The 16,669-nt window shown below is 39.9% G+C and overlaps 1 protein-coding gene across 1 annotated transcript; it reads left to right on the forward strand.

Moving 5' to 3' along the window:
* The first annotated feature begins 556 nt into the window (after positions 1–556).
* LOC134216522 (17-beta-hydroxysteroid dehydrogenase 13-like) lies at positions 557–9,525 on the forward strand. The gene is made up of 5 exons (XM_062695389.1): positions 557–822; positions 983–1,315; positions 8,265–8,521; positions 8,584–8,697; positions 8,763–9,525. Exons 1-5 carry the CDS (start codon positions 631–633, stop codon positions 8,833–8,835), a joined length of 969 nt encoding a protein of 322 aa, XP_062551373.1. The 5' UTR covers positions 557–630; the 3' UTR covers positions 8,836–9,525.
* The last annotated feature ends 7,144 nt before the right edge of the window (positions 9,526–16,669 follow it).

The following is a 16,669-nucleotide window of genomic DNA, read 5'->3' on the forward strand; positions in this document are numbered from 1 at the left end:
GAAAATGTGTTGCAAGTTACCCCATTTGACGGTACTGGATTTACTACGGAGACAAAGAATAACAATTTATTGAATTTAATAAATTTTGTCCAAGCTACATCCCTGAAACCGTTGAGTGCATTCGTAACGATATTTATTATACATGATTAGTACTTTTATGTTACATGGTCGTCAAAAAAACACTTCGAGTTATGAATAACGTTCGTATATAATGTTCTGCAAAGCTACCAACTCCGAACCACGTTACGGAATCAATAAAACGCTTGATCATTGTTATTACCGAACCAAACCAGAAAAAGCAAATTTAAACGTTTAAATTCTCATTTGCTATGCGCGCGCTGATGAGTTCACTTTGTAGCCTTCTGATCATATCATTCGCAAATTTATTCGTTTGGGATATTCACCTGATCAGATCAGTGCGTCACGCTTGCTTGTACTTATTGGCAGGAACATCTTTGTACATAAGAAGGTGCGAAATTACGGGGCACGGTTTTTTGTTTACTATTTGAGGTAGCGTTGTGTACGAGTTGAAGTACGTTTAGTTTGCGATGTTGAAAGGTAATCACAAATTCCTTCGACAGTCTCACGGTAAAGTTCAACCTCGCAACACATTGCTAGAAATTAAGAACCATGGGGTCGGAAGTTCAATCGGAAAACGCATCTAGCGACCAATGTTCATTGCTCGAAGCAATCGGTGAAGTGCTCTGTTTTTTATTTGACTTGGTGAAAGTGATCATAATTTCATTGCCTATTCTGATATTGACCGCAATTCAGATCATTGTACCGCCTAAGCCTAAGGATATTCGCGGACGAACTGTTTTGGTAAATGAAATTGAAAAAAATGTGTATGATCTGAAGTTATCGTACTATCTTTAGTGGCTGTTTCAGAACGATACACGATTAATTTTCGATGTGTTTCGTTTCTCATGGAGCAGTTAAGCTGTTTGAAAAAACTCTTCAAGTATTTAATAAATCCTCACAGATCAGCGGCGCGGGCAATGGCTTGGGGAAAGCAATGGCTCACGAGTTTGCCAATCGAGGAAGCACGATAGTAGTGGTCGACGTCGATCTGGAGGCAGCGCAGCGTACATGTGAGGAGATCAGACGCGATCATGCCACCGCTGCTCACTCTTTCCAAGTGGATGTTTCATCATATGGACAAGTGGAAGCATTGGTTGAAAGGGTATACAATGACGTAGGTCCGGTAGATATTCTGGTCAACAACGCAGGAATTGTTGGCTTCAATTTCCTTCAAGATGCTGACGAAGGTGTCATCAATCGATTGATGGATGTTAATGTGAAAGGTACCGTATGGGTAAGTGATTAAAATCCCAAACTATTTAGCAAAAAATGTAGCTTTTCTCGAACACCCCTAGCAGCAAAGTTCCGGCTAATTTTGTTGCAGTAACTGTTGTGTAGCTCGAGTTTGTCGTAGATAAGTCACAGTAAATCTTCTGTGACAAGTGTGTTGCTTGGGACTATATCTTTTGAATCAATAAAAACTAACTTTTGTGCTAGCTGGGTCTCCAGTTAGCCTTGCGAGCAATAAAGTAGAATTGCCAATATGAAGATAGCGAGTTTGAGTCTCGGTCCGGTTCAGGTTTTTTTCGGATGGGAAAAGTTCTGACTCCCTGGTCATTATATATCCATTGTACTTGTCACACAAGATGCATACTCTACTCATATTCATGCATTGGTGGGCATAGAAAAGCCTTCAATTAATAACTGTGGAAATGCTAAAAGTAATATGAAAAGCAGACCAAATTCCAGTTGAAATGTAGAGCCATTTAAGAAGAAGAAGTTAGAGGAAACGTTGAAAATATTGAGCAGTGCATTCACATTGAGAAATTAATCTTGTTGATTGCGTATTTTCCAAAACTTGCTCAACACCTAGTTATTTGATCCGTCTGTAAAAAGAAGCAAGAGTCCAGAAATCGTAAACTTGAAAAGTTGTGAAATTAAGTGCATATACACTTTTGCCGTACAAAACAAATCTTTTAATTAAACTAAAACACAAAAGAAAAAAATTGAATTTTCCAGTAAAAAAAAAACAATAAAATCGTGCAAACTCCAGAAGGAATCCATGCTTAAGAAAGTACTTGGAACCAAAACAGATTCCACAGATAAAAAAAGATAAAAAGGTGACTATATGTATACACAACTTATATGAGTTACTTTCAGTTAAATCTTCTTTTTCTGCTCCTTCTTCTTATTGGCATTACATCCCCACACAGAGCCGCCTCGCAGCTTAGTGTTCATTAAGCACTTCCACAGTTGTTAACTGCGAGGTTTCTAAGCCAGGTTATCATTTTTGCATTTGTATATCATGAGGCTAACACGATGATACTTTTATGCCCAGGGAAGTTGAGATAATTTCCAATCCGAAAATTGCCTAGACCGGTACCGGGAATCGAACCCAGCCACCCTCAGCATGGTCTTGCTTTGTAGCAGCGCGTCTTACCTCACGGCTAAGGAGGGCCCCTACTTTCAGTTAAGTAATAGTTATAATAAGTATGTTAGACTAGTCGACCCGGCAGATGTTGTTCTGCATTAGTAGGCGAAAATGCGCGTTGTGAACTGCCCATGCGAAATTTCTATACAAAACTTTATTTTGCTTTTTCACGATTTACTCAACCCTACTCGCAATTTTCGCATGACTAAATATTATATATGTATAAACGACTCTACGACACTGCCCAAAATTCCATTACCCATAATGCTGTTACCCCGAAGGCCACTACCCCGAACGCCATTACCCAGAATGAGTCACTTCTCCGAATGCCATCACCCCGAATGGGATATTACCCCGAATAAGCCAGTACCCCGAAGCAGTCATGATTTCAAGCTTATAGTTTATTTCAATGAAAAAAAGTAAATCAATAGAAGTTTATTTAGAATTCATGTGAATAATAATTACTTGTTTTACGAATTATACAACAGCAAGGCAACTTCAGTCTAGTAAATTACACAATTTTTACGAGGATTTTGATCGTATATCCGTACTTATTTTTCGAGCCGATAGTTCTTTGACAAGTACACTATTAATGATATGAGTGTATTACTTCTACGTGAAGTTAAACGATTTTCAATTATATGGAAATGCTAACTCTATTATGAACATGTACGTCTAAGTTTGGAAGATGATATCAGCATTTTCATACCTTTGACAAGGTTCACCGTGTCAGACTCAAAAGTACGTTTCATTGAACTGGAACTACTTGAAAACAGTATAGAATGAAGAATTCTCGTTCCGTAGAATGCCGTCACATATGGCCGGTGTTCTAGCGAATCGCACCAAGCGCCAACAAGCCATTTGCCGAAGCTATCGGTTAGCAGATCGTCTCTGCTACTCGTTGCATCGTCGTTGACGCACACGACATTAACTTTCGTCCTGCAACCAAATCGTCATGACGACACCAGAGTTTTTTAAAACCTTTTTAATAATGAATTTGAATTACCATATAAAAACGTTTTTGATACATTTATGTTACCAGAGCTCCTACTATTTCTTTATTTGAGACGCCATTCTGATTTGATCCAGTCCGTCCATAGTGACGTGCGGTCAATTATGTGAAGAAGTGACTACGAAAATCGTCATGATTTTTGGCTACGCGACCATCTTAGTGGTAGGCATGCGGCAAGAAGAAACCAAATAGGTGATGCGTTGAACCTGGAGAACGCGTTCATTTCGATAAGGCATTATCTCTTTTTCCTGCTTTATAACGGGCAAACATTTTCATTTAAAGTAGGCATCATATCGGGTAAACGCTTTATACCGGCCAATCGCGTTCACGTAGAGCAGGCATTATTTTCAATATCACCTTATACGCCTTATACCGGGAAAATTCGTTCATTAAAAGAAGGTATTATAAACTCTGTTCCCCTTAAACCGGGCTAACGCGTTTATCTAAAAAATGGCAGCATCTCCTGTGTTTGCCTTAAGCCGGCAGGCAAATGTATTCATTTAAAGAAGGCATCATCTATTCTCTTCACCATATACAGGGCAAATGCGTTCATTTAAAGAATGCGTTTTCAACTCGGTTCGCCTTATACCGGACAAATGCGTTCATTTAAAGAACCGGGCAGATACATTCATTTAAAGAATCATCTACTCATTTACTCTGTTCGCCCTTAACCGGGTAAACGCGTTCATATAAAGAAGGCATTATCTCCTATATTCGCCTTACACCGGGTAAAAGCGTCCATTTAAAGAAGGCATCATCTACTCCGTTTGCCTTATACCGGGCAAATGCGTTCGTTAAAAGAAGACATTATCAACTATGTTCGCCTTAACCCGGGAAAACGCGTTCATTTTTAGAAAGCATTACGTCCTATGTTCGCCTTGTACTAGCCAAATGCGTTAATTTAAAAAAATGCATTATCTCCTCTGATCGCCTTATCCCTGGCAAATGCGTTTATACAAAGAAAGCATCATCTACTCTGATCGCCATAAACCGGACAAACGCATTACTTGACAGAAAGCATTATCAACTCTGTTCTCCTTCAACCGGGCAACGCGTTCATTAAAAGAAGGCTTTATTTCCTATGTTCGCCTTATACCGGGCAAATACATTAAGGTACCCCGGGGCAAGTGAAAATACGGGGTAAGTGGGTACTATGACTGCAGATGAATCGATGAACGTTTTCAATGGTAACAATATGACGCAGAACTATAAACGAATTCACCCGACACAAAAAGATTTGGAATCAAAACCATTTGAGGCACCATTCTAATGCTATTCTAATGCTTTTCTATTGCTATTCTAATTCTAATGCTTGATCATGACTTACACTACCGGGAAAATCTATTATTTTATTTTTATTCAATGGATTTCCAACTAAATAGTCGTTTCAAAATTTATCATTGATGTGGAAAGTGAATATTGTGAGCAATTAAATAATTGTGTGACATCGAAAACGATATAAATTTTTTAATTTAAGCCAAAATCTGCCATTTTCATTTGCCCTTGAGTTTTAGCATATATGGGGCAAGTGGGACATATTTGATCAACATTTTCGATAAAGCTATTTTAATTGTTTTTAGATGGTTGTCTAGTGAAGTTTGATTTCGTTGATTAAAAGTATTGTCAGTTATTTACCAAATGTGTATTTTACATTCTGAAAATCATCTCCCGCACGAAGAAGAGCAATGGCTATAACCATGCGATATTTTCCTGTTTACAGTGCAAATAATCTATTCATTCTACAATAGGTCAACAGGATTTGTCTTGTGTTTTTTTATTTTCATACTTCGCATCAGATTTTCAAATAAATACAGTGCTTAACACATAAATTGGCTATTTTGTTCTGTTACAAATTAAAAAAAAACTGCGCATCGCCTGAATAAAAACGTTTCTTCTTAATTATTGATTTATGTATTAATTTAAGTTCTTAAAAGAGAATTATTTATTCATACGAAAATTGGATAAAGATTTGCTTATCCTTGCCACCTAAAACATTTGGTACAAAAGTAAGCTAATGAAAACAAGACAACAGCCAAATAAACAGTTAATCGGTGGTTGCCTTGTTTTCATATCTGCTAACATTATAATCCCTTTTTTGTTGCAAAAATTAAGTTCGACATGCAACCAATCTCCATCCATGATCTAAAAATACTAATACTCAGAAATAATATGAACAATATATCTACATTCCTCAAATTAGTTTCGTTCGACAGTTGAAAACAGAATAGGTCCCACTTGCCCCGTTAAGGGCGAACAGAGTATAAGCTAACAATTTTGCTGAACTAGCGTTTTTTTAGGTTACACTAAGTCTTGTCCCGGGATACCTTGATTTAAAGAAATCATCATCTTCTCTGTTCGCCTCAAAATGAGCAAACACGTTCATTTCAAGCAGGAAAATCTCTAATTCTTCATGCCTGCCGTATCCTAACGGAACTATCAATTCTATACTTTCGCCTCTAATTCTATCATGAACATGTACGTCTAAGTTTGGAAGATGATATTAGCATTTCCATATCATAGGAAAATCTCTTAAGGTGGTTATACAACAAAGCCACAAATCGGCCATCTTGGAAACCACGTGCTTTTTCTAGTGATTTTTCAAGAACACGAATTGAGAGAACCACAACGCTCATGGGGATGAAACATCCGTAGATCGATTGCTTACTTATGCTAAACAATCGACTTTAATTTCAGCATTGTACGAAAATTATTACGCTAGATTTGAACTTTTGATAACAGGAATAGAAAACCGTGTGGTGAATTTTGATTGTATAATCACCTTAATTCTGCTTCATATCAGGCAAACGCGTTCATCTAAAGGAGGCATTATTTTTACTGTTCGCCTTATGTTAATTGAAAGAAGGGGTTATCTCCTCACTTACTCCATTTCATAGAATAGCACTTTCCCAGATAATAATGGCGTAGAATGATAGTTAAAGTTAATTATACAAAAATCAAACATGTTGGTTAAACAGAACCTTTATTGCCGTTCTCTAAGTAACTCTAAGTAACTCTGGAATTCGGGGTACTGGGGTACTGAGATTCGAGGTGGAGCCATATGAACCCATTGAAAACGATAACGAACATATCTGCTGACGAAATGAAGAAAATACAAGCGTATTTCATTTTCCTGATTGTTTTTGTCCTTCTTTCATCTTCCTTTTTTTCTTCTTTCTTCTATCTCCTTCATTCTTTTTTCTTCTTTCTTCTTCCTTCTTTCTTTTTGACCCTTCCTTCGGAAGTGTCTATAATTTCACTTTGTATGCGTTACGCAGGCGTGTTATGTATTAATCAATAAGTAAATCTCTTGAATATTATTATGAAATAAAATGTAGGCTATTTGGAACAAATTCACTTTAATATTGAAAATTTAATTATCAAAAATGATATGATATAAAAGTATGCTTATTTTTCTAATTTGTTTCGAAGAACAATTGATTTTAATTGAAGAACATATTGAAGCATGTACCAAACAATCTTCTCAGAAAAGCAAAAACGTAAAAATTTAAAAGAATTTAAAAAATTTCTTCAGTGTAAGCTTGATAGTAAATGTGAGCATGTTTTGAGACACTAATAGACCACTTATATGCATGTATGTGTGCAAATTCTGAATTTTTCTAACATATAAATCTCACTAATTTTTAAGGTGTCAAACAAGGATAATATTACAAAATTAGGCATCCATAAGGCGAAATATATGTTATTATTAAACGCTATTTAGTTTCGTTCAGATCAATGACTGATTTAGTTAGTTGTTACATGTTACAATAGTTATTCAATCCGATGAGCGCCTGACAGATAGGCAGCATGCCGTACAGTGCGTATTCGTTCATTTTGTTGTTGACATCCGCCTTTTGGTAGGCAATTAATTTGTCACTTTATACTTTCAATCGCCGTGGGAAGTTGAGTACTTTTATCTCGTTTTAAAGACTGGAGTCTGACAATGTTTCCTTACGACCAAGGAAGGGTCAAAATCTCACTGTAGGTGGATTAATCTGGGTTTTCTTCTTTCTTATTCCTTCTTTCCTCCTTCTCCTTCTTTCTTCTTCCTTCATCCTTTCTTCTTATTTCTTCTTCCTTCTTCCTTCTTCTTTTTTCTTCTTTCTACTTCCTTCTTCCTTCTTTTTTTTTCATTCTTCCTTTTCCTTTAACTTCTTCCTTCTTACTTCTGCCTCTTTTCTTTTCCCTTCTTCTCCCTTCTTTCTTATTTTTTCCCTCTTCCTTTTCTCTTCTTTCTTATTTTTTCTTCGGTTTGCCTTCTTCTTCTCACAACTTTGTACTTAGCATACACCTCATGTGCACTATTTACTTCTCAATTCACTTAAAGAAAACAAATTTCAACTATTCGGCTAAATGACACTTTCTGCCAAATGTAGGCTGACCATACGTACCATATTTAACGGGACAGTCCCGTTGCTGTCCCGTCGTAATCTACAAAAATCTCAATTTGTCCCGTTTTTTAATTGATTCTCTCAAAGAGCTCCAAAATATTATTCAAACAAATTCAATATTTTAGACAGTAATCTAAAACCAAATAGGTACAAAGAAAGTGAACGAAACGAATAAAAAAGTGTGAGTTATGTATTTTGCAAAGATCGACTTTCCTCAAGGTGTTTAACAGTTAATGACAACAGGTGACAAATTTTCCATTCCAGAGATTTTTCCATAAAGCGGATTGAACGGAACCGATAACTTGAACCACTTTTACTCCTTCATTTCTAAAATAATGAACTAAAGTGATCCCTTTTTTTTAAATCATTTGAATAAAGTACTAGAACAACCCAACATTTCTGCTTCCAGATGACGAAACATTTCCTGAAGAAAATGGTTGAGCGCAAACGTGGTCATATCGTAGCGATCTCTTCCTTAGCTGGTATTCATCCCCTCCCATGGGCAACCATTTACTCAACATCGAAACACGCCGTCAACGGATTCATGGGAGCCTTAACGGAACAGTTGCGTCTGCAAGGCCATGCAGACCAGATTCAGACTTCTTGTGTAAATCCGTACTACATTTCCACCAGGAAGGATATCGTCGACTTTGTGAAGAAACCGAGGTTAGTGATGCCGATTTGCAGGATACGTGAGCCAACAAATCTAACATTCTTTTGAGTTTCAGGTTTGGAGTCCTTACAACTGAGTATGCAGCGCATAACATAGTTGAAAGGGTACTAAGGAATGAAACATCAATAACCATCCCCAAGTTTTTCGGATTTGGCATAAGATTCGCTCAGTACGTTACGCAATTCAAATATTGTTTCTAGAACAATTAATAATTAAAACAATTATTTCTTCCAGACTTTTCCCCACGAAAGTTCAACAGTATGTAAGAGATTATATAATGCGAGAATACGAACTTAACACTGCTTAATCCTCGCTCCACTATCGCATTTTTGGTTTATATGAAATAATACAATGAAACAAAATTGTGATATTTTGAGAATTTTCAATATGTATAGAAATTGATGCAGGTCCACTGACTATTTCTTAACAACGAATTCAATTTTGATAAATCTGGATTATGCAAGATCAGGTACCAAACTAAAAATAAAGAAATCACTATGGCGTGAAATTTATATACATTCTTCACGAAAATTCTAACTTTGTTATCATTTTTATTTATCCTTTTCATTATATAAAATACGATAAGTAGATATGGTCTACAGTAGCGTAATTAAGGAGGCTGGTCCTCCCAAACTTATTATCATAATTTTGCTTCCTATAATATATCACGAAATAAAATGCGAGTTAAACTGAATTCTTATCATTTCATTTGTATCGAATAATGCAAATCTAAAGCTAGAAATATGAACAATCCACACATATGAAATCGCTTTAAAACATGTATTTTCAATAAAAAAAATTATCAGTGGCTGCAATCGACACTAAAATCAAGATGCAATTTGTTTTTTTTTTATTTGGTGTAACTATCTAAAATGTATCAGGGAAAGCGGTTTTATGGTTTATTATACTTAAGTTTGTCCTAGACAGTTTTTGGTGAAGACAGATTGTGTTCATATGTGCTATTTTTTCCGAAAACCAATTATGACTAAACATATAACAAAACAAAATAATAAGTAAAATTACCCTGTTAAGTTTCTGTAATTTTTTTTTTTCGTTATCAGTTGTATTGTTTGTTACACATATCTGAAGTTCTCTAGTACTGTCCCGTAACTCCGAATAGACACCTTTACGTGATGTGCTACGGAGTAAGATTTACCAGGGTCTCATGGTTAACTTCAAGCAAATCCTGATCCAACGAATGTCCTCCTCAATATCACGGTACTTATGGAAGTTGTTCATTGATTCTTTTTGGTGATGAAACCCTAATAACAACTTATGAAAGTATCGCTAAGTCGGTAGTAATTAGGTAGTGAAAAACAGTCTAAAATGCGTCCATTAACTTTTTTAGATGTTTTCACCAATATGTAGGGGAAGGTGGGTAGACTTGTTCCCTGGGGAGACTTGATCACCCCCTGTTTTATCGAGCGTATTTTTTAGTATAGATCCTCTAGACAAATGACCTTTATGTGGTGAGTTATTTTTTGGATTGACAACCTTATCTATTCTGCAGAGCGGTTTGTATGTTTTGACCTTCCTAAAGGTTTTTTATTGGCCACGAAAAATTTGAATAACTTTTCATAACAATGATCAAATGCTTTCGTTTTTTCACAGCACAAAGCCATAAATGTGCTTAATGATTTGTACTGATGAAAATGTCAACATTCCATCAAAGTTTTAGGATATTTGGATTTGAAGTTATTGCCTCAATATAGGGACATTTGATCCCCCATTAGTACCCCATACAAAAATTTGGCGAAAAAATTCAAAAAAATATAAATCTGTTCTCAGGCTTCTAATTTTTTGTAGATTTGACAGATTTGATGAAGTGTTGGCAGGAAAAAATATTTATTGCGTAGATATCATAGAAAGAGGATCAAGTCTCCCCAAATTTTAAAATTGCATGTGCTGTCGAATTCAATAACAAAAATCGTTCATGTATACGCTGTTACCGGCGGGTAACATTTGATTATTGTTTTCACTAGAGTGCGGAAAATGAGGGACTAAGTTTATACAGTTAGACGCGTAAACCCAACGGTCATTTTGGATGCCTACGCATGGGCAGTCGATAAAGGCGCGCAAATGAACTGCGCCAAGAGATGGGTGATTGGTGGGTGACTGGAGGCACTGAACTGAAGTGGAGGAAACAGCAAAAACGACTCGGGGAGTTACTGTCGTGTCGTCTGATAGGGAAGGCAATGTACGAGTGGGAGGCATAAGGGGGTAGAGCTTGAGAAGTCACGAAAGCTAGAGGTCAAGATCATTTTTCTTCGAGTGCGAGGGATCAAGTTTCCGATCCAGTGTTGGTCGTGCGGTTTTTTCGTGGATAATACCCGGAGTGTTAATCTGTAGTGCAGAAAATAACCCGCAATCCACTGCTGCAAGTGACTGGTGTCTACAGCCGGCAGTTATCCACCCGTTCCGGTCAGAATTCGTCTCCGGAAAACCCGGCAAAGTATTACCGCAAAGCACCAAGCCACGTGTCGCAGATTCCCGCCGCCTGGAAGATCCGCAAAGCAAGCCGCACCACCAGAACACCTCAAGCCACCTTCGAAGCCGTCGTCCGCTGTCACGTGCCAACGTCAGAACCTCCAAACCGTCAACGAAACCGCCCCGGCGGACACACGCCATCAACACGCTACACAGCCAGCATCGTCGAAAATCACTACCGATCATTGAAGCCGCCTGCCACCGCCCTCCATCTTCACCTCCGTTTTCAACTCCGCCGTCGTCGCTGCCGCCATCCGGCCTTCTGAGCCGCAGTCCAGTGAATTATTTTTGCCCTCACGGAAGTGTGACTAGGACAAATAAAAGTATTGGGTTGACCGTAAGTAAAAACTTTAAAGATAGGTTTCCGCATTCCGAAAGCTTCCCCAGCGTTAATACCCCCTGAGACCCGGAGCCAAAAGAGGTCTTGCGTACCCTCCCCGGAGGCTGCCGTTGGCTCTAGACCAGCAGCCTGGGGTTTGATGCCGATTTCCCTCTGAAATCGAGCCCAGCGGTTCCGGGGTCGAAAAGAGGTCTTATACCTGGCGCCCAACGTAAATAAAAAAATAAAAAGGTTCTCAGGAGGGGAAAAATATCTTCGGATATTTTTTCCTTCTGTACGTAGGGGGAGTTTTCATTAAATTCAAACTTAGAATTAAATTACCCACACTGGTCGCATTTTTATGAGAAATTGGTGGCTCCTGTTATTTTTTTTCGTGGTGGTTAGCGTGAACCATTTGGCGAGGCAGATTGGTCAGTGTCTGTAAAAAGGAAGTGAAGAATCATACGAAGACAGCTTCGATTGTGCAGGAATAATTGCATACAATTGAACTAGTTTGGGACTTGAGCAGTGTTTGAAAAGCCAAAAGTTGTTTTTTTTTCTCATTGATTGGTTGAAGAAAAATCAGGCACATCTTCTTCATATTTGTTTTCTTTTTTTGTACCAGAATGCCACGATTATCAGTGTCTGGACCGAATTTCGGGTCAATTTACCGTAATATGCGCGTCGATCACCTCGAACCAGGAGAACTCGACTATGAATTATTTTTGCGCAACATAGTCATCGGAGACGATGAGTCACGATGTAAAAGACGTCGGCGATTAAAGCAAATTTTGAAGGATGAAAAGGAAGGACACGAGTTCATTATCCATTATGATATGGACCCAGAAATTGATTTGCAGGCGTGCAAGAAAATTTTTGGAGAATTACAGGTACTTTTGAAATCTAACCCAGTAGCAAGGGTCCCTTTTTGCAAAGCTCGCCTATTACACTTAGGCCATCGGGTAGCAGTGATCAAAAATCATGCGGTGGGTGAATTTAAAACTCAGGGTAATGAGTTTTTCAACAGAATACTCGAGCTGTTTTCAGAGTTCTTCTGGACCGAAGACCAATTCTTTACCACTGGAGAGGAATCCAGTTCCGAATCGGAAGAGCTCGGAGACGAGGCAGCTGGAGGAATCCAAACTACTGTGTCTACGGCTCCACGTCCGGTGTATACTGGAACCATACCTAAGCAACCAGATCTGTCGAACTTTGTGACTAAAGATGACTTTAGCAAAGCTATGACGGATATTGGATGTCTCATCAAGGCAATGTCAAGCCAGCTCAATGGCTTAAGGGAAGAGATTCGAAGAGCCCCTACCCCGGCTCCTCGTTTATCACTCAACAGGACGAACCCTTTCCTAGTTGATGACGTCTCTCCAACACAAGGGGTATCCTCAAATAACCCGGCTGGGCTCACGACATCGATAGGGGCAAATCAGCTTCCCACCAGTGGTCGTTCTTTGATAGATTTTAATGAAATCGGTTCTTCTACTGTACCAACATCTTCAGTGTATGTTCGTGAACTGGACCCACTACCCATTAGTGGGAGTTCACCCGCGAATTTTAAGGAACCTAGAGCACCGGTCTTATCGACTGCGACGATCTATGGTAGCATTCCATACCCGCGTCAGATCACGCCTACAGCAAATGTAAATGAGTCTTATTGTCGGAAAATTGATGACTTCTCGTTCAGTCCACTGTGGAAGGGAGATAACATTCCACAAACTAGCGTAAACGCGGCAAACTTTCAAGGTTCGCAGTCATGTGTACCGATTCCACTGCCGCCAGCCGAGACGTTGACAACGCGATCCGTAGGGTCACTTCCAGGAACTTCGGCGATTCCGCCGGTCATTCCAGTAACGATTGCCTCTACGATTCCGCTTACTTTTCCGCACCGCAAGACGTTGCCCGTTTCCCAGTGGAAACTAAAAAAATATGCTGGGACTGACCATGGTCTAGAGCTCAATGAGTTTCTGACACACGTTGAACAATTAGCCATTTCAGAACACGCCACTGAATCCGATTTATTCGATTCGGCAATTCACCTCCTTGACGGACCGGCACTTGGGTGGTACACCTCAAGAAGGAACCAGCAGTCCCTAATAGATTGGCCGCATCTACGCGAGGAACTAAGGAAGGAGTTCAGACATCCTGATTTGGATTCAGTCCTTAGAACGAAAATTTATCAGACTCGCCAACAGAAAGGGGAGTCGTTTCAACAGTACTTCCTCCAAATGAGTAAGCTTTTTCGAGCTATGTGTACTCCACTGACCGAGCCCGAAAAGGTGGAAGTTTTGAAGACCAACCTTCGCTATGATGGGCGGAAAGCTTTAGTGGGGAAGCGGGTTTCCACCCTTCAAGACCTAATGTCCATCGGGAAAGATCTCGATGCGACAGATTTCTCGGCATTCACAAAAGTGTTTGGCCCGACTAAAAGAGAAACTTGCGCGATTAACACCAATGGGGTAAATTCGTCTACTACCAGAACATTTTTCAATCGACAACTGCAGAATGATTCAACAAGGAATCAAAATACCCAGAAAAGCTCGAAGTTTGTTTCAAATAACTCAAAAACAGAAAACAAACCACAATATAAAATAAATTCACCTGAAAAGGGGGTGGGAATGGAAAGTCGTCCGAAGGAGCCAAAGCCATGTAGCAGTAAGGCAAACTTTTTAACTAGATTGGTTGCAGAATATACTCCTCCTAGTGAATTTGAGTGCTTTAATTGTGGGGACGATCATGAGCTGGCAAAATGCCCCGTCCCACGTAGGGTATTTTGTAGGAGGTGTGCCCTAAAAGGGTTCACCACTGAAAACTGTCCGTTCTGTAAAAAAAACTTCCAGGGGAAGCCCTAAAGCCGCAGGGACTTCCACAGGCGCAAAAGGATGGAACCTCTGGTTCATGGTTGCCGGATTTATACCGATTCTACGAGTGCAGATCAGACGACGTGGACGAGAATGAGGTCCATCCTCAAATACACAAGATAACACTAGATAACATAACGGATAACAGACCACACGCGGAGCTTAAAATATTTGATATACCGGTGTATGCACTGCTTGACTGTGGAAGCAATTTATCGTTTATCAACTCCAATGTCTTTGGGAAACTGAGAAATGTTAGTCTCTGCAAACCTTCTCATCCCGTAGCACTACAAACGGCAGATGGATCACCCTTAGAAATTCTAGGAGAAGTCCTGATACCGTTCACATTCAGCGGTAAAACGCGCGTTTTGCCTACGCTAGTGGCGCCCAATTTAACGAAAGATTGTATTTGCGGTATGGATTTTTGGGAACTTTTCCGTATTAATCTTTCAGTCGCAACAATCTCAGAAAAAGGCGAGAGGTCCGAACTTAATTGTAACACCCCATGCCCGATATTAACCGAGGCACAACAATTAAAGTTAGAGGAAGTTAAGAAAATGTTTAAAGTAGCCGACTCGGACACCCTCGAAACTACTCCACTTTGCGAGCACAAAATTGTGCTAAAAGAGGAGTGCAAGAATAATAAACCCATAAGATTATATCCCTATCCGATTGCCCCAAAGATTCAGCAGGGTTTATTCGCTGAAATCGACCGATTACTCGATCGAGGAATACTCGAAGAATCGAATTCAGATTGGACACTGAATATCGTGCCAATCAAGAAAACATCGGGGGCGATACGGCTCTGTCTGGACGCTCGCAAGCTAAATGACAGGACCGTACGTGACGCCTATCCCCTTCCGCACCCTGGACGAATTCTTGGACGCCTACCGCGAGCAAATTTTCTCTCCACAATTGACCTCACTGAGGCATTCTTACAAATTCCGTTGGCTCGAGAATCGCGGAAATTTTGTTCGTTCAGTGTGCAAGGGAAGGGGATGTTTCAGTTCACCCGTCTACCATTCGGTTTAATCAACAGTCCAGCAACGCTGTCCCGTTTGATGAACCGAGTATTAGGTCAGGGTGTTCTGGAACCGAATGTCTTCGTATACTTAGACGATATCGTCATAGTATCGGAGACATTCGAGGAACACGTACGGCTTCTCATGGAAGTTGCAAGACGTTTACAAAAGGCAAATCTCTCGATCAAACTAGAGAAGTCACATTTCTGCCTCAACGAAATCCCCTTTTTGGGATACATTCTGTCTTCTCAAGGTCTAAGAATTGACCCTGAAAAGATTAGGCCCATAGTGGAATATGTACGTCCAACGACGGTTACAAAACTTCGACGCTTCATCGGTATGTCAAATTACTATCGGCGATTCATTACCGATTTTAGTAAAACTACCGCTCCTCTCACAGAACTCCTCAAATCTCAGACGAAAACGGTGAGATGGACGACCGAAGCGGAAGAAGCCTTCCAGGCAATAAAAGAAAAGCTGATAACGGCTCCCATTCTATCAAGCCCGGACTTTGATCGAGAATTTGTGATTCACACCGATGCTAGCGATCTCGCTATCGCCGGTGTCCTAACTCAGAAGTTCGAAGGGCAAGAAAGGGTGATTGAATACTTCTCCAAGAAACTTTCCACTCAAGAACGCGCCTATCACGCGACTGAGAAAGAAGGCCTCGCGGCACTACTATCCATAGAACATTTTCGGGGGTACGTCGAAGGCAGTCACTTTGTCATTGTCACTGACTCGTCGGCACTAACGTACATCATGCGGACGAAGTGGAAGACGTCTTCACGACTCAGTCGGTGGAGCCTATCACTTCAAATGTATGATATGACGATAGTGCATCGACGAGGCAAGGACAATGTAGTGCCGGACGCACTTTCCCGCAGTGTGATGGAAATATCTTCAAAAACCAACTCCTCATGGTATCATGAGCTAAAGGTCTCGGTCGAGAATAAACCAGACAGTTACCCGGACTTTTGGGTCAATGAAGGACAACTGATGAAATTCGTGTTCAATAATGACACGGCCGATCATCGGTATGACTGGAAAATAATTCCGTGTCCCGAATCTCGCCCGGAAATAATCAAGTCGTGTCACGATGATTGCATGCACATTGGGGTGGAGAAAACATTGGCCAAAGTGCGCCAACAATACTACTGGCCGAAAATGGTCAGCCAAATACGCTCCTATATACAAAAATGTAAAATTTGTAAAGAGATCAAGCCAGCCAACTCGGCGACTACACCTCCCATGGGCAATATGCGGGTTCCGACGAGACCGTGGCAAATAATTGCCCTCGATTACATCGGACCTTTGCCACGTTCAAAAATGGGAAATCAATATGTGCTCGTGACGATGGACCTATTTAGTAAATGGGTGCAATTGCACCCCTTCTCTAAAATAAGTGCGAAAACACTGTGTTCCGAGCTCACACGCCACTGGTTT

This window comes from Armigeres subalbatus, chromosome 2 (genome assembly GCF_024139115.2).
Source record: "Armigeres subalbatus isolate Guangzhou_Male chromosome 2, GZ_Asu_2, whole genome shotgun sequence".
NCBI lineage: Eukaryota > Metazoa > Arthropoda > Insecta > Diptera > Culicidae > Armigeres > Armigeres subalbatus.